The sequence below is a fragment of the Odontesthes bonariensis genome, chromosome 5, assembly GCF_027942865.1.
Source record: "Odontesthes bonariensis isolate fOdoBon6 chromosome 5, fOdoBon6.hap1, whole genome shotgun sequence".
NCBI classification, from domain to species: Eukaryota; Metazoa; Chordata; class Actinopteri; order Atheriniformes; family Atherinopsidae; genus Odontesthes; species Odontesthes bonariensis.
In genome coordinates, this window is record NC_134510.1 from 24,394,973 (window position 1) to 24,419,930 (window position 24,958).

General features: G+C 41.6%; 1 protein-coding gene across 2 annotated transcripts in view; it reads right to left on the reverse strand.

Annotated features, from left to right (window-relative positions):
- The window catches only part of efna4 (ephrin A4), a 32,691-nt gene extending 19,244 nt beyond the window's left edge, over window positions 1-13,447 (reverse strand). For both annotated transcript variants that reach the window (XR_012769870.1, XM_075466678.1), the window contains exon 1: window positions 12,910-13,447. Coding sequence is in view for 1 of the 2 variants with exons in the window: in XM_075466678.1 (XP_075322793.1) it covers window positions 12,910-13,031 (122 nt within the window). In the remaining variant the exon portion in view is untranslated. The remainder of the gene's footprint in view (window positions 1-12,909) is intronic.
- Window positions 13,448-24,958: the final 11,511 nt, after the last annotated feature.

A 24,958-nucleotide genomic window follows, 5' to 3' on the forward strand; every position in this document is an offset into this window, starting at 1 on the left:
AGGTCTGCAGAAACCATCATCTCCTCTTGTGGCAAAGCTCTCTCAGGCATAGGCACCATTGCTCCTGTGTGGTCGAGCCTGATCCTAAAATAAGCTTTCCAGTGACTTTTCTAGGAGGTATGAAATTACTGTGAACGACATACAGTAAATGGGCCAGAGTGCAGTCCTGCAGTCCTTTTATTTCTCCTTTTCACAGGAGGCACTGTACGGTGAAATGTGGCCCTACTTTGACCACCAGCACTGCAGCAGAAAAAAGTCGCATTGACTCCTACCTGTGCTATGTGGAGGTGGCCACATTTTTAAGCTTAGCGCGAGGGAAGAAAAAGAGGGAACAAGAGTTTCAACTCGCATGCAGAGAAGAGTGACGGGGACTGTGTGTGTGGCTAAAGAAATGTGCACGAGCGAAAAACGGCGTGCACGTTCAACAAGGGGGTGTACAAGGGGGTAAATAAGGTCAGACGTGCCGTTACCAAGACAACCACCAATCCGTAGCTGGGATTGGTGCCAAGCCAACACCCCACCCATTCATCCTTCGCTCCATCCGTCTTTTTCCTGCATCCCACTGTCAGACAGCCTAAACCTCAGAGTAATGACTGCTCTCCATGTTTCAGTGGTCTAAATGGAGCTGCAGCGTAAATACAGGGCTGATTTGTACAGGTGCCAGGCTCGGATACATAAAGTTGAATATAGCTACTGAACCTTACCGCTCAGACACTGACAGGACCAACTTACGAGATGAAGGGACGAGATTACGACTATGATAGGTGGCTTCGAAAAGCGATGATTCAATCTATCTAGAAAATCCATCAAACAGCATTGCTGCAAACTGGTAACTCAGCAAATCCGCTGTGTCAAAATCGTTCGCCGAACATATATGTACGACAATGCGCCCAGGTGTTTAGAATAATTAATAATAACTTTGTGGTAAGCAGCAGTTATATAAAGTGCTTGCCATATAGAGTTGCAATCCACCAGCATAACTCCCATTAAAGAAAAAGTTAGATGAAAAAATGATCCATAATAGTGGTAGTAACCCGATGGTTAAAAACAGATACAATTGTGTGATCAACAGAAATATAATTAATCATTTTTCCATCGTCCAAGTGTTTTCTTATCAGCACAAATGCAAAACATTCTCTGGTTTCAGTCACCAGAGTAAAATATTGGGAGTTCACATTTATGCTTGACGTGAGCACTTAAGTCAGTCGTGTAAAATGTTTGAATTTGATTTAAGCTATTCAGGGTCATTTTCATCTCGAGTCTCTGGCAGGTTGATGGTATCTTAATATTGAAATTGGTAACTACATAAGCATGCTGGTGTACACAGATAAACAACAGCATACGAATGAGCCTAACATAAAAACCTTCTACTAAAAGCAAAAACATAGATAAAAAAACATAGATAAATAAAAAAATTAAAAAAAATCTTTACAAATATTACAAAGTTTTCAAATCAAAGAAATAAACAATAATCTTTACCTAACCCTAATTATGGAGCTTTGGTGCCTAAACCTGACATTTCCTGCCTGCTCTGTAGGCTTTTTCTGCATCTAAACACTCCAAGAACAACAGGAACAGTCAGCGTCATAACCAACAGGTCGTCGCTTCAAACAGCGTATATGTATGAAGATTGTTCCAGCACATGACTGCAGCCCCATCAGTCCACTTCAGTTAAACATCAGGAAAAACTCCAAACGTCAGCCATAAAAGAAAAGAAAAGAAAAGAAAAACTTTATGCTCAATGCTTTATTGAGTCTGTATGAAGGAAAAGCATCATAATCTTGACTTCTGTGCCAGCCACCAGGCTACCACAACATTACTGAATACATTTAGTTCTTATGGGTGCTTCCTAGTGCCAGTAAGGAGTCTCCAGAGCTGTTTGGTCCAAAAGCACCTATTCATATTACGCGTATCGTTGGTATACGGAAACATAAAACAGTAACTTTCTCCTCTAGCTATTGGCTCTTTCCAGTTCCCCAAATGTAATGTCCACATTCAACTCAGCTTTGAAAACCTGACACACTTAGAACCAAATAATGAGCAATGAAAGGTGATGGATGCTTTGAAAACTCACGAAAGGTTCTATTTTGGGCACATTACGGACATCGGTACTACAAATTAGCTCTCAATCAACCAAAACCCATCTTTGTAGGAATGCTAATATATATCAAAGCCAAAGTACATTAGAAAAAAGGAAAATAAAAAGAATGTAATATTTTTCACATTGCATGATAAACGCCTTTTGTACTTTTGATTTTTTTTCCTCCCCCTTCTGGAGTGCATCCCGGCAGCCCATGCATGCCCTGCACTCTCTTTTATCTGACTGAACTTAACCATGAATAGCTTCGGCTGAGGTCTTTTAGCCCACCTGTGTAAGTGGGTTAAGGAGAACATGCAAGCAACCCCTTGGACATGCAAGACATATTTAATCAGATACAGTCACTACAGTGGAAAGGGCACTCGCAAAGCACATACACTCAGCAAATAAATCAGACTTAGCTTTGAGAATCCATCATTGACAAAGTGGGTCACAGTTTTGATGTAGTTTCTTTCTCATTCGTGCACGCGCTTTTAGTCTTGATGTCTATGATGTGAAGGTCAGTGCTGGATGGGCAGCTTAGACTGTTTATCCCACGTATACATTCCCTCTCACTTTACTTGTGTCTGATGACGAGGTGGTTGTTAGTGGAGGAATGGCTAGTTGTTGGGCTAAATCTACCTTTCAGTTTGTCAGTCACACTCACACACACACACACACACACACACACAGACGCACGCACACACGCACACACACACACACGCACACACACACACACACACACACACACACACACACACACACACACACACACACACACACACACACACACACACACAGTTAAGACATGTCAAGGAAACCTGCTCTAATACATCCAACTGGCCTGAATAATTTAAATAGAGGGGAGGAAAGGAGAAGATGGAGAGATACATTGGAGAGGCAGAAGAGTTGAGGTGTAACTAGAGTAAGCTGGCGGCTTTCAGTCCCTCTGACTCCTGGTCAACTTATTTAAAAACTTCTATTCTTGGTTTCACTCCCTTGTGCTGTCTTTCACCCCATCTTCCACAGGTCCCATATCCTTCCACACTCAGCGTGCCTACACCTTCCCATCCTCTCCTCCCTTCACTGCTTTTTCCACCACTTTTTTTTTTTTACCCATTCTGCCCTCCCTCCCTCCCTCTTTCTCTCTGTTTATCTAAGCACTTTCACGGTCACTGCTTTGGAATCCCAGGAGTCTAAACTGCCCCTTCCCTCTCTCGCACTCGTAGCCGATCCATGCTTCTCTCTGGCTTTCCATCTTTCTCCGTCACATCGGTTGAGATTCATATCACTCCGTGTGTTGGGGGTATGGAAGGTCCACTTTATTCCTCCTCAAGGCATCCAGCTTTGTCCTGTTCTTGTCACGCACAGCCACCCACCCGCCCCACTCCGCCCGCCCCACTCCGCCCTCATGAACATACAGTAGAGGGTCAATCAAAAGAGCCAAGAAACAATATTGCAGATTTGTTTCCCCAGCAAGTCTTCAGAGTGCATTTGGCAAGAGTTAGCATTTTTATTCTTTGCTATTAAAATACTCTGCATAGTATTTTCAGCACCAATACATTACTTCAATTTTGAGTTAAGATAAATCTTCATGACACTTGTGCTGATAGAACTGGATGACACGGTCGACCTTGAAGCCCCCGACTTTCTTAGAAAGGTCATTTCAGGCCAGAGTTCCACAACACGGATGAAAGGTTCAGACACAATAAGAGCGAAGAGGATGGGGGTTGGTTAGAAAGGAAGGAAGTGGTGAGGGTCATGAGGAGAGGTGCAGACAGGATTAACTGATTAATTTGGGATTAAAGATGACTGGTCGGCGCTTTAAGTAATGAACCACAATGACCCCAAAATTACAAGATTAACCCATAGGCAGTAAGGTATGTGTGACTGTGAGCAAAGCTTTTGCTTAGTTACATGATTAATAGTTACTGTTAATCAGATGCAAACTATGCGGATACCACAAACATCCATTAACTTTGTAGCTTTGATGAAGAACAATACTTCTCTGACCAATATTCTGTTCTGAAGAAAAGTTTTTCAAAATGTGGCTTTGAGGCTTTCATGACTAGGCATTTGCCACTAAGTGTATTTTAGGCAAACATACATATTAATCCACAATCATAAACATAGAGTGTCTGCTCCAGTGTTTTGAGAGGTGCACTATTTACAAGAACTCCATTTGCAGCTGAATAGGGGAGCAATGAGATTCATGAGTTCTCCTGCTACAAGGCCACGACTATGGAGATTTGGGACAAGGCTATTTCTCCTCTTCCTTTCAGCACGAAATACAACCACCGCTCCAGATGCTTTAAGACTGTAGATTACATAAGCCTTATCGTTTGTGACAAATTTAAACAAATACACCTACGAAAGTGACAACGAACAATCAATCTAAAACGGGCAGTTTTCATGAGGATGTGGAAAAAACAAAAACTTGCTCCTTGCACAATGTTTCACTTCACAATCTGCCTGCAGGGGTAGAACATATATGTGCATATATAAACATATATAGTACACAATAGGGGCTTAAATGTTGAGTGCAAAATTTTTTTATGAAAAAAAAAAACAGAATGAAGGAAAACATGGGAACAGAGAGAAAAATAGCAGTCAGAGTACCGGGAGACAGGGATCAAACTGGGCTTTATTACACGCAGGCACACACACACAAAACGTGGTACTGGTTACAGCTACAAAAATAACACATCTAAATATGCTTGCGCACATCCTCCTCCAGTTAGTCTCAAAGAATCTGAGTGTCGGTGTTTTTAAATGAGCGTATGTTCCTACATTTTGTCCTTTTTTAAAATTTATTTTCACTCAGGTAAAGACGCTCTGCTGCAACGCAAACCAGAAAGCGGCGTCAGTTCTAAATGGATTGCGATTCCTCCTCAGGCTCTTTCCCCGAGTTTTCTCTGAGCAGCTACGTGTGTGTGCAGGCAGGGTGATTGTACCATTGGTAGTATGTACGCGTCTCTTTACGACACCTGTATACAAGCCTGCGTCACCACGCTCGTGTGTGCGTGTGTGTGTGTGTAGAAGGGGTGGAGGAAGGGTTCGCTCCTCACGCCTCTTTTTGACAGTGATAGTAATACCCGTTGACATCCTTTCTTCCCCTCTCTCTCTCTCTCTCTCTCTCTCTCCCTCCTCATCCCTCCATCCCTGAGGGCCTTCCTGAGCTGTTTTGGGAGTTGAAATCTGTTGACTCTTTCCCCACCACCCTCTCCTTAACACATCCTCCATCCCTCACTCCCTCCACTGCAGGTCTAATGTTTTTTACTATCTCTAGGGGCTGACGGGGAAAAAAAATAAAAAAATTTGTGGTGTGTGTGGTATATGTGTGCAAAAAAAACAACAACAACAAAGAAACAGAGGCAGAAGTATGCTGCGCTTCCATACTTCAGTGAGGCAATGACAAAATAATATTAGTTTTTATTTTACCATGGGAAATTTCCCTAAAAAAGAAAGAATAATACAAACAAAAAAATCTTAATATCTATTTAGTGCAACATTTGTCTCAAAGCGCAGGATTCAGGAACTGTTCATTATAATGATAATAATAATAACAATAATAATAATAACTGCAGTAATAATTGAAAAAAAAATGTATGAAGTGTTACTTTAGGCTCTTGAAAAGTAAAAGACAAGAGTATCCAGCCAATGAAAAAAAAAAACATTCACACCCCTTTGAATGTGTTTTTGTTTTAATTACTTTTAGTCTCTTTGTTGTTTCCAGAAAGTGTAAAGGAGCTATATTTTCTAGCAAGTTTATTAGCCAATAAAGTTTGTCCACCGCTCTAGATACACACACATCGCAGTCAAGACACAATGTACTGCAATGTGTTCAAAACATGACATTGTGCTACAAGACAAACAGATTTATGGTCAACAGAGGACATAATTAGTCAAATCTAATCAATAGATAAAAAGCGACGAGCTTTGCAGGTCAAAGCAAACAGCCTCCGCGCATGTTTTTAATTGCTTAGGCATTTTTCCGTTTCCTTTAGGGGGTGCAGGTCTGGAACATGATTCATTTTTATTCCTCATTACGCCTTTCTGTGGCAGAATCTACGATCACATTATACTATTATCAGAACTACATCAGACACATTTATATTTTCATAATCTTAATAACTAACACTTGAAAGCACTGATTTGCCATTTTTAAGACACTTTGTAAAGAAAAAGCAAAAAAAAAAAAAAAAAAAGCAGTTAAGCCTGCTATACAGATTTATTGGGTCTTTACTTTAATCCGGTGACACGCTGCACCATTTCAAGATAACGCTACAGCGCTGCATCTCCAAATTTGTGCATTTTAAGCTGCTGACTTGCCACACGACTACTGCAGCACCACGAGAAGGCTCATGAGAACTGCGTTTGCTTAGAAATTCACCAAAACCACCAAACATTCTGGAGCAAAAATAAGATCAACAAAGATGATCTATCCGTTGTACATGAGTCATGACTGTTTAAGCTCTGCAGTCAGTAACACTCATTCGGGAACCAAAAGAAGTACATTTCCACACAGTATTTGTCCTAGATTCATAATAGATCACAGCAAACAAAATGAGGAGACACTTTATGGGAAAGGTGTTTAGAGAAGACGTTTTAGAGTGAGCAAATACACAAAAAAAAAAAATTTGACCGATTGCCCTTAAGCCCCTTTCAACACAGGAGGTATGATGGCAAACATGTCTCAGTGTCCTCCTGGCAGTGAAGAGCTTGTCTTGTACAATAATCCGGGCTCCTGCTACAGCCTTTTGCTCTGCCTGGGTCAATACTAATTCAATTTCTGTCTCTGGGAATTCCCAGGCTGCCTCTTGGTAGGATTTTCTGAGCTGAGCGAAAAGAGCATTGTACGAGGTTATATGTACTTGTGTGTGTCTGCCCGTTTCTCCCTGCACACGTGCGTGAGAAATTCTACAATGCGCGTATTGGTTAAACAACCAGCATATTGTTTTGGTCAGGCTTAAATTGACAGCGTTTCCCACATTTCGTGTTTACAAATTCTTCCCCCGCTAATTTAATTGCTGCTTTGTGCATCAAAGGACAACACAGTTTGTCTGACACTGGCAACAATGACAGCTCATTGTGAGCTATGAATGAATGAACGCACTCCCACTCAGTGCTCACCAACAGCCCTTAACCACCATAACCACCCTCTTCACACGCACACGGCACAGCAGCCATTTTGTGCCAAAGTCAGGCTGCACTGTGCCAACTGAGCTGCAGACATTACTGAAACTTATTTCCTTCCACAACCACCCCGCCTCACTCAGAGACATTCATACAATGCAACTTATTACAGCTTAATGCAGCCTAATATTGATGCATGTGTGTAGACAGAGAAACAGGGCCGCATGGGCAGACAAATTGGGAAAAGAGATGGGTCCATATGCAGTCTGGTGATAATGCGAGAAGGCAGCGATAATATCTGGGTGTTAAATTGGTATCGATTGACTAAATATCCTGACCAGGAGGAGAGAGCGGCCGTCCTTTCAGGCTTGTGCCCCATGTCTGCTCCGACACCTCCAAGCTGCACTGTGACTATCTTATCCATTTTAATACAGACGTCCTTACTGCTAGGCCTCTGCCCCAAAATCCTTTTCAAGACAGTGTGCCCGAGTCTTCCTGTATCTCAGCCTTCGCTTCAAATGCAAAGATTATTTTTTTTTGTGCAACAATGAAGCCGGTTTCATTCTAAGGCATAATATATCACTAACCAGCAAAATGGAGGATTACGGGTTTCACACGGATGCATGCATGAAAAGTGAAGGACGTAACGGATGCTAGGAAATAAATGTAACTGTAAATGTTTCCGTAAAGAAATTGTGGCACAATATTCTCTCTCTGCGTGCCACTGCCTTTAAAAAAGAAAAACGAAAAAAAAAACAGGCATCCAGCGGCAATAATCTGCTGTTTCCCTTGAACACTTTAGTCACACCTAAAATCAACTAAAGAGTGGAAACCAAACAATGACCCATTTAGACAAGGGGCCGGCACAGCGGTTGGTAAATGTTCCCACAGCCGCATGCCACTGGCCGGAAAAGTCGGATTTTTTCCAGTTGAAGCCACTTTCACTGCTGGCTGTGAGAGAAGTTTGAAATCTTGTTAAGAAAAATAAATAAAACTCTAATGAATTCATGACTTAAGTGTTTTCACAGGGCTGGTACATTTATGGGTTTTGTTTTTCCAGAACTGAAATCTATCACACTCCATTTCTTGTCAAGGAAACAAAGACTTCCCTTTTACGCAAACCAGCAGGACAGCTCCCAAAGCACACATACCCACACCTCTGACAGAGCTATTGTTCCACTGAAACGAACCTCAGCCGACAACAATGGCACCAAATGCCAATTCTCAGGCTTACAAATCACTAAAATCACTGCCCTGCATTGTTTTGTGACTTTGATGAAAAAGCTGAAGTGTACACAAAGTTAACTTGTTCCCTGATAATACACTCAAACCACAAACAAACATACAAAGCATGCTTACAAAGACTGATAAGGCAGGCAACTGCACTCGCAATTGCATCTCTGAATCTACACAGATCGCTAGACGGCATCCAATGAGACAATAGAGAGACACGGTAAGAGACAGAAAGACACTGATATAGCTTCATGACAGATGAAAAGAGAAGGAGGGGAGAGAGAAATTGCTTTGTTAGCAGGACAGGGAATAAAGTGGTAATTACCTCACTGTGGGTTTGTTGATTATAGTTCAGCCAGGTTCTCAATGTTAATCATTTACCAGGGGAAGATGGAGATTAGTACAGACAGACTCAGAGAGGAGAGATAGCAGACAGTATGAGAAATACCTTCATTTGCATGCACACACACACACACACACCATGGAGAAGGGATGGACACAGACAGACTGCAGGATGAAGAAATTAAATAAAAAAAAGAAAAGAAACTGACCTGAAAGTGCAATCATCTCCCCAAGGAAGACATAATTACAAACACTGTCTGCTTACACTTTACTGTATGGTGCAGGTGTGTCTGCTGCGCACACACGTACAGATCTGAGTGTGTGTGCGTGAAGGTGTGGTATGCAGAATGTGATTTACTTTGGTATTTAAACTAGATCATTCATGAGTGCACACAGAGGGAAATGATGCATAAACAGACTAGAGATTACACGGGAGACTTATGAGGGTTGCTTTCAATAAAGATACAGAAAACCAATACAAATATTCATCTCCTCACGCGCCGTTTAAACATGCTTCACTGGCTTGGAGCTCATCCTCAGCGTTTCTCAGAGGGGGTGAGAGATAGAGGCACAAGGAAAGGGGGAGTTCAGAGGGGTTTGTAGCTTTTTGAATGCTTTAAAGGTCTGTATTCAAACTTGCAAAGTGGGCTTAAGCGAGGAAACGGACAAGAAAAATGGGTTATTTTATACTTATCAAGACCGCAAACGTTAAAACATTTGACTTTCGAAATAATCTGCAACTATTCAGGAGAAGAAAGAGTCATTTGGAAAAGAGGAATCAAAATAGTTTGAAACCAGAAACTTGAGCTTGAATCCAGAGGAACTGTTGCAACAAGTTTGCCCCCCTCCCTTCTTAGGTAAGGGGGGGAGCCGGCAGCACAGGTAAGAGCCAAGAAGTCTGAGCACAAGGAAATGGAGTAGCTGATTTCAGTTTCAGGCATGGGTGACATTTATTCTTGTTACTGATGAGCGAGTGGCTCATATACAGATGGGAAAAAAAGCATCTTCCAAGCCATATCTTGCAAAAGTAATTCAATGCGTAAAGTTTTGCTGCTTTGAGCAAACTCCTTGACAGATTCCTGCGTGGCTTTATGAGGATGAATGAAGCAGAGAAAGCAGACAAAGCTGCATCAGCAAATAAGCTGGTCAAAGTGTTTGGCCCAACAGGTTTAAAAGCACACCATGGCGCACAAGAAGGGCCTGGATATGCCAATAAAATAGCTTGAGCTTGCTGCTCAGGAGAGAGATCAGCTAAATTGTCAGAGCACACACACTAAAGCTCTGAGAACTGTGGTTATATAATTTTACTGACCTTTAACTGCTCCAGGAAGTGCAAAATAATTTCTCATCTAATCAGGAACTATTGCTCAGAAGGAGACACAGTTATAAAATCGAGAGCGATCGTAAACTCTGTTCATAAAAAAATCATAAAAGGGGGCGATCGCTTGAGCCCCACAAAGTAAGAGGCCAGGGTATCTGATTCCACAACATTCAGAGCTGACCCTGCAGTCAGTCTATCACTTTCCTTTCAGAGCTCCATTTTTTCAATCTGGAGAGTGCTAAATGTGTGCCTGTTAAAGGGTTTCACTGAGCCTTTGTTACAAGCATATTAGTCAGCGAAGAACAGAGCAACGAGGCCCTTCAGTCTTCACTTCACTGCCTCCGCTTCATTAAAACCATAAATCTAGATGTCGTAGGAGAGGTGATGGCCAGAGACTGTCTCCTGTCATCCATACTAAAAAGAGGCTATTTGCTAAAAAGCTAATTACACGACCTGAGCCTATATCATGACCTACGTGTTTACCAGTGATATTTACAGAGACAATCGAACTGAAAACAAGCACAAGGCCAAATCAACAACATTGTGCCAATACAGCATTGACATATCCGCTTAAAAAGCTGTAGTGTTAGCAAACACTTGCTTATTTACACACACACAGCAGATATGAAAGAATTTTAGTATGCATTTTAAGTCCTGCTTCTGCTAACGTGGTAAATGTAAATCCCAAACTGCTCCCTTCTGTGTCAATATTCATCCCGTTGTGTTCTTTTATCAACTCCACAGGGAAATAAGGTTGTATAGCTGCTACAGCACGCCCCCCCCCCCCCCCCCCCCGGTCACTCTGCAGTTTCGTGTTGACCAAATAGAGCACAGTGGCTTTATAGGGGCTATTTCAATATCAACATTACAGATGAGAGCTGTGCAACTGAATCAAAATAGTAAACTTTCAGGCTGTTCAATCACAACAGAGGAGCTTAAAAATGCTACAAGGCCATAAAAATGGAGAAGGGAAGAAAACTGCAAAGCTGGCTGACGTTTTTCTGTAAGATTAGTCAAAAGTGAGAGGTTTGCATGTGTGATTTGTTAACATCTATTACAGCCTCAGGAAGGGAGTTTGATCTGTATATACATAGCTAAACTGTAAACCATCACTCCACAATAGACAAAAAAAAAAGAAAGAAGGGTTATATCTGTAGAAAGGATGTGATGCAGGTTTGGGCCCTGCAGTGCTGCGTTAAGCCAACAAAAGCAAGGCTCCCCTGTCACAGTGCTCCTTTTTCCTCTGCCTGGCTGCATTTACAGGCCTCAGAACAACCTGTTTGGCTGACAGGCAGCTAACAGAAAATATGCTATGGGAAAATGACTCAAGCTCAACTAATCACACTGCCAATATCCATCACTGGGCAGGAGGGAGTTGAGAGAGATGAAGGCGGAGAGGGAGGAGTGGGGAGAGTACAGACAAAAAAAATAATTAAATGGAGAGCAGGGTGTAAGTGGGGAGGTAATGAAGAGTGAGAAAAGAGGAGAGGAGAGAGAGTCCCTGAGATTCTGGACATCTCTGCTCCACTGATAGCTTTGTGATTGGGTTGTGTTGCTGATGAGAGTGATTCTCTGCCACAGTGGGTAACCCTCCACCGTGATGCTGATGGCGTTGTGATTGTGTGGCGTTGCAGCAGACTGTGTGGCCCTGCACAAGCTGTGACCATTCATCCCTGAGTCTCTGAGGAACAAGACGGTGCTGCCTAACCCTTACCGTGTTCCTCTCAAACCACATTTCTCTTGGATCCTCATTACAGGACCGGGTTTTTGCTTGCCAGGACACACTGGATATAACCGTGGCCGGCTCCAGTACAAGAGGAGCCCTGTATGGGTGACAAAGGAGCCTTTGGAGTAAACTAATAGTCCCAGACGTTATATTCAGTCATCAACAAATGACAAAAAGGTACTAAGTATAAAGCAAATATTGTCTGAAAGAGTGTTTGTGGAATCAGATCTGATGGTCTCCAAGTAAGCAGGAGAGAGACAGTGGTGGATGTGTTTTGGGCCTGGCCTGCCCCTGCAGGTTTCCCACCTCAACCCTTCAATTAACCAGACTGGAACACCTGGATCAGCAGGTGAGCCTCTCTCTGCCTTGCTAATGCCCCCAATCAACCCATTACACACACTGACAAACACACACCTCGCCATTACTCAACTACATATATTCACTTATGCATGTAAGTGCTTAAGATTTTAATGTACACCTGTGTCATGAGAATGCCATCAAGGGCATTAATCACAACAAGCGCTTGAGAAAACCCCTGACTTCTGGCTTTTTCTATAACCAGCATAATGACTAACTACACACAAAAGGCAGCAGACTGGTGAAAAGCAGAGTTGGAGTGTGGTCATTATGATTAAGATAACTGGCTGCAGGAAGAAGGTGCAATCAGGAAACTGTGTCTCAAAAATGAACCCAGGGTCCAACTGTATCCACAGAGATCAGGCTACTTTATTTAAGATAAATACCTGTCTGATAGCTTTTGGGTTAGAGCAGCCTTAAGTAATCATACTTGCTCTGCACCCCTCTTTAATTAAGCACACAAGGACGTGGTCTACCGCATAGCTGAGATTCTTTAGACAAGCCAAAGTCTGACTCATTTAGAGGGCGTTCAGGTTGTTGTGCAATAGTAAGGCAAGGCAAGTTCAGACCAGCTATGTTGGTTCTTTGCAAAGGCCACAGATTGAATCAGTTTGACCCTTAACTCTGAGCCTTCCTTTAACCTGCAGAAAAGGAGCCCACACTGCAGTCTCATCATTATGTCCTGGAGAGAAGCATCATTACTCAGAGTTTTCTCACCTTGTGTTAGTAGAGTTCCAATAAACGACGTGTCTTTTGGCTACAACTGTTGAGATCATGTTGAGGAGGAAAACCGTGGCTTTCCAGGCAGCCGCGGCTCCCGGTGTCCACAGGGAGCCCATCCTGGCCGCCGCGCAGCTTCTGTACCCGGCTGGGAGTGAATCAGGTAAGGAGACCTGACGGAGGAGCGCGGTGAACAACTTTCCCCTGAGGCTTCACCAGCTCATCAACGAACTCAAACTTCTACGTCATCTGCTGCTGCTGCTGCTGCAGTTTGGCATGATGCATCAAGTCCGACTGACCGAAGGGTCTCCAAAACAAAGATGTAAGAGTCACAAACTGTGAGGTGGAAGGTGCGCTCCTCCACGGTGAAAAGCTCCTGAAAGTTTGGCCACAGTCCACATAGTGGTTTCAGGCCGAGATCTCTTCACAGCAAAGCGAAATATTTTAAAAAAGACACATAACCTAAGTTAGAAGGTTAGAGTGTTAGGTACAGTAATCAATCAGATTAACATTTAAGACTGCCAGCTGGTTTGGCAGCAACAGGCTGCGGAGCGCTGGAAGGGCGGTGCCGGGGAAAACTTCTGGCCAATCAAAAGACAAGGGTGTGGTTATGTATGATTCTGAAGTGAATAGTTAAATCCTAGTGAGGTGCGCCGACTGGTGTGGGAAGAACGTGTGTTACCCTATCAGGTTTTGTTTTGTTTAGTTTTTTTTCAGGGAAACCTGGGACCCATGTGGCTCTCCCAGTTACCTGAAATCAGGGCGGTTGGCTTGTTGGAGATGGATTTTTGATGTATTTGTTGCCACTTTGTGTTTCTTTGTAATCGTTTTGTGTTTCTTTATGGTTGGTTTTATCTCAATATGAAGACCTTCCTAATTCTTGTATGTCTCAGGAGTTTTTATGTGTCTGGGGTCTCCTTTTGCAACTCCACAAATTAGTCTATGCCATATTGGTCATTTTAATCTTTTTTTCTGGTAATTTTTCATTAACCCTTGTATGGTATTCGGGTCAAATTGACCCATTTCAAATTTTCAAAAGAAGAAAAATGGTACAAGTATACTTGTTTTTCTACCTAAAACTCAATGGCCTTATCTTATTTTCTGTGATAAACATGTACAAACCAAAATATTTTTTTTAGCACACATGCTACTATACCCCACACATTTACATCCTTCATATGGTCTTCGGGTCATTTTGACCCGCATACACAGAGACACACAGAAACACACAATGTTACATTATTATCATCAAAGCACAGCTGTTTGTTCTCACTTTCTTTTTTAGATGTTATTCCATAACATTGTAAAAATCAAATATTTTCTCGCACTATATGCTTTACACCTGCATATCAAGGGGGTGAGACAAAAAGATAAATACTTTTAAATCACAGTACAGTCTTCCAGCATCAGTATGACCAAAAGATTTAGCTGCCAGAGGACTTTGGAACTCATATTTGAAGAGATTCAGGCACATAGCGATGTGGAAGAGGAAGATGTCTCCAAATACGAGGATAATTTAGATCTGAATCTGAATGTGAATTTGTAGATGACCTTCACTCGGAATATGCACCACAAGGAGCACCACGGGTGGCCGCTGGAGCAGCCCAAGAGTCAGCCACTGGAAGAGCCTCACAGACATATTTTGTTCTAAGAATGGACAAATTGAATGGTATTCATCCCCAGTGACAGAGCCCCCCCCCCCCCTCGCTCAGCTGTTAACATAATACGGATGGTACTAGGGCCCACACAATTTGTAGTGACTTATATTCAGGATATCAAGTCATCCTTTGAGCTGCTGATTCCTGACTCAGTTCAGAAAATTATTCTGGATATGACTAATTTGAGGGGAGACGTCTTTTTGGTGACCAGTGGAAAGAGATAGGTATCTGCATGACTACTTTGGCATCCTCATCCTTGCTGGTGTCTTACAGGTCAAGATGGGAGTCGACTAAAAGTCTGAGGGATGCTGAGGCAGGGAGAGCAATTTTTAGAGCCACAATGTCTCTGAAATGGCTTCCATGTACGCCATGTATTCTCCAAGATAAGCATGATTTATGACACCCAAGTCTTGAGTATAGTGGATTTTTAACATCAATTATAACCTTATGACAAAAAGAGTATCACATTGTTAATTGTGTTCTAGTAGAGACTGATTGTATTCATTAAACATATATATTATCTCAGTTGTTTGAAATTGAGATAAAGATAATATATGTTAATGGTTTATGAAATACATTTTTTTGTTAAAATTGATTTTAAAGCCCCAAATATGTCCCGGGTCAATCTGACCTGAGGGCCAGCAGAGGGTCCCAAAAGTGAAGACCATACAAGGGTTAAATAAGGTAACTCTGAGTCACAGCTTTGACGTTTAGCTTATCTGTTGATGCGATGCTTTCTTGCGTTCATTTTGGGTCACATTTATAACACTTTGTACTCTACTTTTTTGCTCAGAGTCCGTGTTATTTTTCAATCGTTTGTTCTTGGTTTTGAGTCTTACATTTGGTCATTTTAGTCTCTTTGTTGATATTTGTCTCTTTTTGCTGTAACTTTAACATGTTTTCATTTTCTCTGTCTTCCACAGAATGAGGTATGCAGAACCCGTGTCTCAGTAAATTGCTGCGAATACATTCATCTGAAGAGAGCAATGCACACACCCTTTGATGATGACACTTCCATCATGGAGTCTTGTGGACGTGCCTACTGTAACAATCGTGTTGGACCCAGTTAGTAATCTGTTCATGGGAATGACTGATCTGGGTCTGAGTGTTGTTGATTCTTGCTGTGTGACAGAACACACAGCATGTGTAGTAGCTACTTAGGCAGTTGGGTTAATCCGAGCAGATACTTTGCAGTTTACAAGTTCAACAAGTCAAGTTCCTTCATTATCTCTTGAACTTCCTTCCAGCCTCTCAGCTCAGTTTTTAGCTCCAACAGGACAACACTGGATAATAGAAGAATGCAAACAGGTAACCCGACTCACAAGAACACTACAGGGACTCGAGGTGTGAGTCCCTGTTGTGTTCTTGACCGTTGTCTGCAAGAGCCACATGTAATTCAGTTCCACATGGATGCATGAGCTTGTTGTTGTGTGTATGTGTGTGTTGATAAGAATTAATTCTCTGTTTTTTGTCATTCGCCCCAGGGGAGAGTGTAGCAACAGTAATCACTACACCTCCATGAGCGAAAGCCACTGGAGGTCCTCTCTAATTATCTGATTCTATAATGTGTGAGTGTCTGTGAGATCGCTAACCCTGCTATTCCTCCAGTGCTATCACTCATCCAGACGAGGCTGCGATGATAACTTTGTGTTATTAGCTGCTGCAACTGCACGTTTGTCTGTTTTCTCTCTGCAGGACCCTCCCCCTCGTCTTGCTTTCTCTATCTTTTATTGTGTGTGTGGCACTAGGACTCATTAGCTCACTTCCTGGAGGTCCTGATCATTAATTTCCCATGATGCCTCAGTGCTCCTTTGTGGCTAATTTGTCCCTGGTGAGCTTGTGCTCCCTCAGCAAACGTGGAGTGGACCACAGAGGAGTATCTCACTCTGTGGGAGTCTCTCTCTTAGTCATTTTGATTGATCCTATTGGACCAGACACTTTCTTACACATTTTGTGAGAGTGCCAGAGGTTAATAATTCTTTGTGAAAATTCATTTTATTCTCGCTTTCTTCCTCCGTAAAACCCTTTCAACCCTCAATTTGGGATTGTCTTGAGAGTATGGCAGTTAAAGTATTCACTACCCCTGCAGCTAACTCTTCAGTTGCACACTATAAATTGACCAGATTTCCCTCTTGGCTTGGATTAGATTGGAGAGAAAAGTGGTCTCATTTACCTCATGGATGTGCCAATTGAAACCAAGAATTTACGATGCATGAAATTAAAAGACATGTTGATTGCAAAGCTAATGAATAAAGCATGTATTAATTGTTATTTTAACAAACAGGAAAGAAGGCCTGAGCACTAACTTCACACCCTCATTTCTCCTCCCTCAAGCCGTCTTTCTCATTTTTCTCCTCTTTAATGTTTGTTTCATCTGCTGTGTGTCTATTAATCACTATCTGCAGTCTTTCCAAAATGTGTTCCTTCAATCGCTATCCATCATCCGTCCTAATCTTCACACTCATTGATCGTCTCGTTACTGGTCAAATATGTTTTTGGGTTGTTTTTTCCCCCCCTTTCCCTCGGCACAGTATACACATTCTCTGGTAGCCCAGAGAGAGAAGATATACATCCAGAATTACAAGTGCAGTTTCTGAAATTATAATGTTGTTTGTCAGTTCCATTGGATTAAATATGCATCTTAATAAATATGTAAATATGATCTAAACTTAATCTGTAGACAAAGAGCAAACAATTAAGTATGTGAACCGATGCTCTCAGTATCTGTTTACAGTAGCTGAGGATCTGACGTGGGCATCAGCTTGAAGCAGTTATAAATCATTCCTCCGTTCATTGGTCTGGGATGGTAGTAGGTTTCTGCACATAAGCCAGTCACTTCAGATGTCCACCACGTTTCCATTAGATTAGATTTGATTTGACTATTCCAAAACATGAACTTCATTCTTTATGAACTTATCTCTTGTAGACTAACGTGTGTTTAGGTTTTTTTTTCCTTATGACCCACTTTTTGACAGATGTTGTCACATTATCCTTTAGAAGTTGCTGCAATAATTCAGACTCCAGTGTCCATAAAAATAAATGACCAACTGTTTTTTTTCCGATTTCTAATTAACTCATTTTAGGCCTTTGGGGAACATGAATGGTTCACAAACCTTCAAGCGTCGCTGTAATTTGATAGAGCCTCTGAAGCCCTGGGATATTTTTCCAACCTTTCACCTCAAAAACAAAAATTCAAACCAGTTAGAGCTTCACAATGACCTTGGGCTCCATGGATACGAGACACTTGGGAGAATTCTAAAACACAGCGAGTCTTCTTCTTATTTTAACCTGGCCAGAGGGAGATTCGTAAACTTTATTGAAAATGTACATTTTTAAATCTGCCTAATTAAAATGGACTCATCAGAATGTGAAATAGCTATGTTGCATCAACAAAATGTGATACATTTTCTAGGCTCCGAAAACAAAACGTACCCATATTTTTCTTTGCAAATTGTAACCCCTTTACATTTTGCATGACGTGAGGCTGTCACAAATGTAGCATTTCAACACTATTAGCTGTTATAATCAGGTAAGATGTGATGGATGGCAGCATTACACCATGGACTGTCACACAACAAAACCGAGTTAATGTCCCATCTCACCCAATATTATGCAGCATCTGTTTGGCGTAAGAATTAAAAAGATATACATGGTTAGGTTTAGATAGTCGTGAAAATATGTCATATTCAGTTATTTGGTGTGGTGGCGATGATATTTGTAAAATATATTGTCCAAATCTTAATCTGGGGACTACGTTCACAATACGTTCACGCTCCTCAAAACTTTCAGGAAACTCTCGTGCCCTGTACAGATCTACATCTACATCTGATGGTGCTCATTTTTTCAGGTTGCCTGCAGTTTTCTACATTTTACTAGAAGAAATTTGTCCTCTCACCATGACTACCTCTGCACAGGTAACACACCCAGCATGAACACACTTTTCTTGCCCACTCAGTCTCACACGCATGCTCTGTGTAGGGGGAGTCTTACTATCTTAATCATGTTTAACTCAAAACTTGGTCAATCACTCATCAACTTTACTCCATTCTGAAGTCCTTTACATCCCTGAATTTCTCTCTGTGTTTGATGCACCAACACTTTCACTTCCACTTAATCAGTCAAGTGGTTAATTTTTATATTTGGCTGCACGACCAGGCCTTATGTTTTTACCCTTGTTTCCATGCACATGTGAACATGAACTCACTCCCACGCACAGACTCACCAAAGAAGCCCTTCTCGCAACTTTCTCTTTCCCTTTATCGCTACCATTTTGTTCTCTCTGCTGCTCTTTCCCTGCCTTTCTTCCACGCGCCCACGCCACTTATTTGCAACGGTGCCAATTTTGTGGGGTCGCCACTTTGCTTGAGTGTGTGTTTTTCATTCTCACCTTTTCCTTTTGTAAAAGTACATTGCGTGCAGCTCTTTTCTTGTGTATACCTACGCTCTTTTCCTCCCCCTCTGTCGCTGTGTCTCACTTCCGTAATTACAGTTCTGGACTCAAGCAGTGACGGTAAATGCTTTTCTATTCCCTTCTCTCCATCACTCTCCCTCAATCTCCATCATTTTCTTTTTCTCACCAAGCAAATTACGTCTTGGTTACTATAGAGACGTGTTTATTGAATGCTTTTTACCACACTTTCGTACTTCCCCCCGAGCCCCCATCGTTTTCCTCCCCCTGCTTCTCTCTGTTTATTCTTTTCTTGCACTCTCATGTATTGATGGTCATTTCTTCTTTTTTTTCTGGAGAGCCTCTTCAACTTCTTTGGTGATTAATAGTTGCTATTTGTGTTTGCAAAGAAAAGATGAGAACTGGCTATGTTGGATAGATTTTTCAATGGAGTAGTTGTGGCCATTGTTGCTGCCAGTACCACATGTAAGCAGATAAAGATGCAAGGTCTTGTATTGTACTGATTTGGAATGTGCTATCCATTACTATTGACTTTGTAAGTGGTCCCCGCTGAATACAACACTGGGATGTGAGCAGTCCAACTGTGTCTCTCCTGTTTCCTCATTGTCACAGATGCACTCGCCAGTCTGCTTTGTTTTTGTCTTTATTCATTTCAAAACTGCAACTCCCCTTGTGCAAATATAGCTGTTGTGTTCAGGCAAATGACAACTGACCTCTCTAAAGTCTGCCCGCCAATAAAGTAAAAGAAAGCGCGTTTAGAAGTTCAGGAAAAAGTATTAACTTTAGATTTTATTTTTAAAAAGTTTTTTTCACAAAGCAGTGCAATCTGGATTCACAAGAGGTTTAGTTTCAGCTTTGTTTGGGAGATACATGCTTTTTAATGACAAATGCACTGTTTCACCAGAAAGTATACATGGATAGAGTCTTGTTTTATTGTGCTGTACAAGTAGTGGAAAAAGTGCTTGGCGGTGACTGATGAATAGATATTGAATGTCACAATTTATTTTGACTTTACATGGAGAAGTGGTTTATATTCATTGACGTGACGTTTAGTGAAGACGTAAAGTGAAAAATGAAACAAATCTTTCACATTTTCAGCATGATAACTGTGTAGTTTCCATCTTAAACAGATAAAAAGAAAAAAAAGGGAGAATGAACAACTTTGGGCACCATACTAAGTGACACCTACTTTGGTAAGTGTTGCAGTTTTTGTGTATCAGCTAAGTGTCTTTCATTTCTTGTTTTCGAGAGATTTTGATGCACTCTTTTTGCAACAGGCTTCTGATTTTGTTAGTCTTAAGTCTTAAGTCTTAAGCGGTCTTACATGGACTGCTCTCGTCTAGTCGGTCTACAGATCTATGATGATGTTTGAGGGACTGTGAATGCCATTTCAAACTTATACCTCTTAAGGTATACATCTTAAGGGAGGCCGTGGCTCAGTGGTTAGAGTCGGTCGTCCAATAACCGGAAGGTTGATGGTTCCCACTCCCACTGTCGCCACTCAAAAAGATTGGTGAAACTGACAGCTGGAGGGGTGTCAGTCCACCTCCTTGTCACGGCTCAGGTGAGGTGCAAGGCACCGTACCCCCATGCTATGACAGCTATTCACAGCTGCCTGCCGCTCCAGGTTGGCATCTGTCGCTATGAGTGTGTGACCCTGTGCATGTGCATGTGTGTGTCAACAGGTGCCAACCTGGATGGGTTAAAAGCAGAGGACAAATTTCGTGTGGATGCATGTATGCATGACCAATAAATCTCATAATCCATTGTGGAATTATTCATGTGATCCTGAATGATCAGCCTGAGGCATGATTACTCATATCTAATTGGATCGGTTTTTATTTGATTTATTTTTGATAAAATTCTTTAATTATACCTTTGCTCTGTGGTGTCAGAAACTTACATTTTCATGCCACCATGCCACAGGACTTCAAAAGGCACCAGGCTTTTTGAAAACATAATTTGAAAACATTTCTGATGCTGTAACTTGTGGTGAGGATGCAAGACTTCCAAAAAGTCCTCCATGAAGGTCATTTTTGGACAGGTGTTTGTGCAAGTAAAACAGTGTCACATCTCTCCGGAGAGATACCACCAAATGTGGGTTTTCACTGCTGACAGTTCGATTTGTCATCGAACAAAGCACAGATGTTACTAATAACATCAGCAGTGGTGTTCTAGCTGTTCCTGTAAGTTTTGACAGTGAGTCAGCTCACACGGTGCCAGGGCCCACAAACTGAAGAGGTTAAATGGAAGTCGGCCTGCATTGTTTTTGTCAAATTGAATTTTTGCCAAATACCTCCACAGTAAAAGAATATTATATACATACTTTTGCACAACGGCTGTAAAATGCTTCAACGCATGCCGTGATGTTTTATGTAAGGTCAAACTAAATTATTTTGCAGGATTATTTCACGGCTTGCAATTCTCACACAGCAAGGTTTACAGTTTACAACTTCTGGTAAATGGGGGGAAAAAAGGCCGTGCACGAGAAACAATGTTTTTTTTTTATACTTCGTAAAATGATACCCAGTCCTTCTTTTCTGCTGTTCTCATCCTCAATGCGTTTCCATATTGATCCACCAATCACCTGCTTTCTTTCCCAGCTGCCTTGTGAATTTGTGGATGATTAGAGGACACACAGCCCGCTCCATACATTCATCTGTCCTTTTTGCAGTCTCCATTCACCAGTCCACTCGCTGCAGTCTTTTTTTCTCACTGCTCTCTCCTCTGTCTTTCCATTCTCTCATTGTCCCAGCAGTCGTTCTCTGCCCCCTATCACCTCCACAATTTATCCTATCCTGTCCCTTTCTGTCCCCCACTGCACCGCATCTCTCTGTGCTCCTCTTCTCCATCCCAGATGGATCGAGTGAACCCTCTGTAGAGAAATTAACTTTGAGATGAACGAGGCTGTAGCAGTTTGTGAGTGCAGTTTGAAATTCTGCCAAAAAGGCAGTGAAGGTTATGTCTTGATGTATTTACTGCCAACACACTTCACTACGGTTTACGCTCTGGTATCTGAAAAAACAAACAGTTCTCCTCACTGCCAAAAACGCATCTCCCTGTAGAAAAAGTGAACGGGGGTTTAGATGACTGTACCATCACTATCTTTGAATACCATTTAAGTCTCACCGAACAGACACAAACCTCTGCTCAGTCACATGGTTCTAAATGAGATAAGAGACTGAAATGTAAATAATCCAGATTTTCTTCTTTTTCCAGCGACTACCTTAACAGCAGAGACCACAAGCAAGCATCTTCGAGTCATATTGTGTGTTTTCATTATTGCTTTTCTGAAATATTTGTGGTGAAGAGCTAAAATTACGATAACGAGTCTTTGATGTCAAGTCAAACAAGGCTACATTCAAGCGCAGTCATGCCAAGAAAGCACTTTTTGTCTGGTTTTAACCTCAATATATTCACTCACTACTTGCTGCTTCACTGTTGTTTGCTGTGTTGCTCCTTCATTAAGGATACTCATGAAATGTTTTCCAGTTTGTATCTTTGTGTGTGTAATCTCTGGCAGTAAGTGTGTGCTTCTGGTGGGCAGCGATCTGATGGGGATTTGGCAGACATGCTTATGTGGTAGGAAGTAAAAGCAAGTTAATTGTTCCCCAAGGAAACATAGAAACAGGACGGAGCACTTAAGAATCAGGGGTTGGAGATGCAGATTTTTCTTTTTATTCCCTGTCAATGACTTTTTTTCCCCACCATCAACAGTTTTTTTCCTAAGAGTTATTACTGTAGGGTCAGGCACAAGTATTGTGGATGAGTGAGTGAGTGTGTCGTTACTTGTTTCTTTTCTGCTGTTGTTACGTTATAACATATGTTTGACTGGGTTACAATGAACACCTGCAAACATTTAATTAAGTGGGAAATGCACACATGTTTTCTAATAATTCCACTTGAAGCTTTTTAATTAAATACACATACGCTTTAAAATAATTGCTCTTTGAGGAGACATGCTGCAGAAAAACAAACAGTATACGCAGCTTATAGCTGAGAATACACAATTACTCTGATCAGGTAGATTTACCTCCAGTGGAGGCACAGAATTAGATTAACCAGAACCGAGACACTCAGTTAGCAGGTTTCCCCAACTCCTGTTACACTGGGTGGTGGTTTGTGATTTGAATTATTAATCGCTAGTTATTGTCTTATTGCTCAAGGATGTGGATTCTCGGACTGTTTCTGTCTGCTGTGCTGCTCTTCCCCTCATCATAACATGGGTGAAAGTGATATCATCTAATGATTGCCCTCTCATTCGCTCCTCGCCCCTGCTCCCTTGCTGTCTTTCAGTAAATGAGGGAAAGTGATATGGTTCTCTAATGACTAGTGTGAATAATCACCATCTAAATAAAGGATCTATTTGATGCTAGAAACTTCCCACTTTGTCTCTCTCCCTTTTTAACACTCCACAGCCCCTTTTCCGCTCCATTCCCTTTTTACAGATTTCCCACCTCTTGTTTAACCTTGTGCTGCCCAGTTATAATGTGTAAAATGCTTTTATATGTATACGTGTCGCCAGAAATCCACACATCCAATAGTAGTTTCACAATTTAGGATTAGAGATTTTGAGATGACGATGACAGGAGCCTTGACCAGTGACTAGTAAACTGCTTAGTCTGTTAGAGTGAATAGTTTTCTAGCTCGAGTCTTTTTCCAACATTCAAACCTAGCTATGTACTTTAATTCTAATGCTGACCATGTTCTTTGAACTCCTGACTGTAACCATTAGCAGGTGAAAGTGAAGTAGAAAAGTAAATGGACTGCAGAAAAGACAGAACCAGCAATCTCTTGTGGTCTCTTGCTTGAAGGTCAGGTGTTTAACATGACATCCTTATGCCATGAGCATCAACATCACATCACGACAGGAGTGGAAACGTCACGAGTATTGTCGCTGGAGCTGTATTGCTGTTTAGGTGCTGAGGAAGGAAAATATGGCTATTATATATATATATGTATCAATAAATTGTACAATTCCTACATTTTGTAGGTAACTTTATTATAAAATTGCTACATGCTTTTACGTGGACTAGTGTATATATTTTACAACCTGCCTTTAAATCCTGTTGCTATGTGACATTAGGGGAATCACAACACATAAACAGTAACATATGTAAGCTGTGAGTATGTAGAGTTTTGAAACTGTAACCTTCGAGATATCCCTAAACATAAACTCATCACATGTAGTAACTTTACAGCATTTTATCCTCGAACTGCAATGCTTTGCGCGGTAGACAAATGCAGCTGTTTCAAGTTCTGTCATGAGATTGGGTTACCTTGTTCGGGCTGTCCCTTCTCTCCTCTATCACTGACTTTCTGGTTGGAGGTGGGAGTCCCATGCTTTCGTCTACCTCCAACCAGATGGTCCATTTTTCATATGCTTGTCAGTTTTCACATCCTCAGTCCATTACAGCTGTTTGGTGCATGCGTGTGTGTGTGTGTGTGGTTTTTTTTTTTTTCAGATCAGAGAGGAGTTCAAATTGACATCCATTTCAACAGCACGTTTTGCTTTTATATCCTCAACCGGAGTGCACACAGTGAGAAGAACCGGAAGACATGAAAGAGTGGGAGAGTGCCTGGGAGATAAAAGGAACTCACAATAAAAACCTTGCTGTCTGTCTGCACGTTTATTTTGTGCTTACCAAAGTTCTTCTTCCAGCACATTCTCTCTCTCTCTCTCTCTCTCTTCGTACGGCTGAGGAGGAGCTGAGTTATTAAAACGCCAACCTTTTCAACAAGAAGCAATAAATCAACCTAAATATCCAGGGGAGAGTGAGAGAGAGGAGAGACTGAGAGGAGAAGAGAGGGAGAACATGGAAATGAAAAAATGGGAATTTATCAGTCAATGCGGGGGATGTGATGAGCAGAGGACTTGGGAAAGAAGAAGAGGACATGCAACGAAGGAGAGGCGCTGTGAATAGATGGAGGGGATGAGAGGAGAAGAAAGTAGTAGAGAAAATAATGAGACTCTCACCCG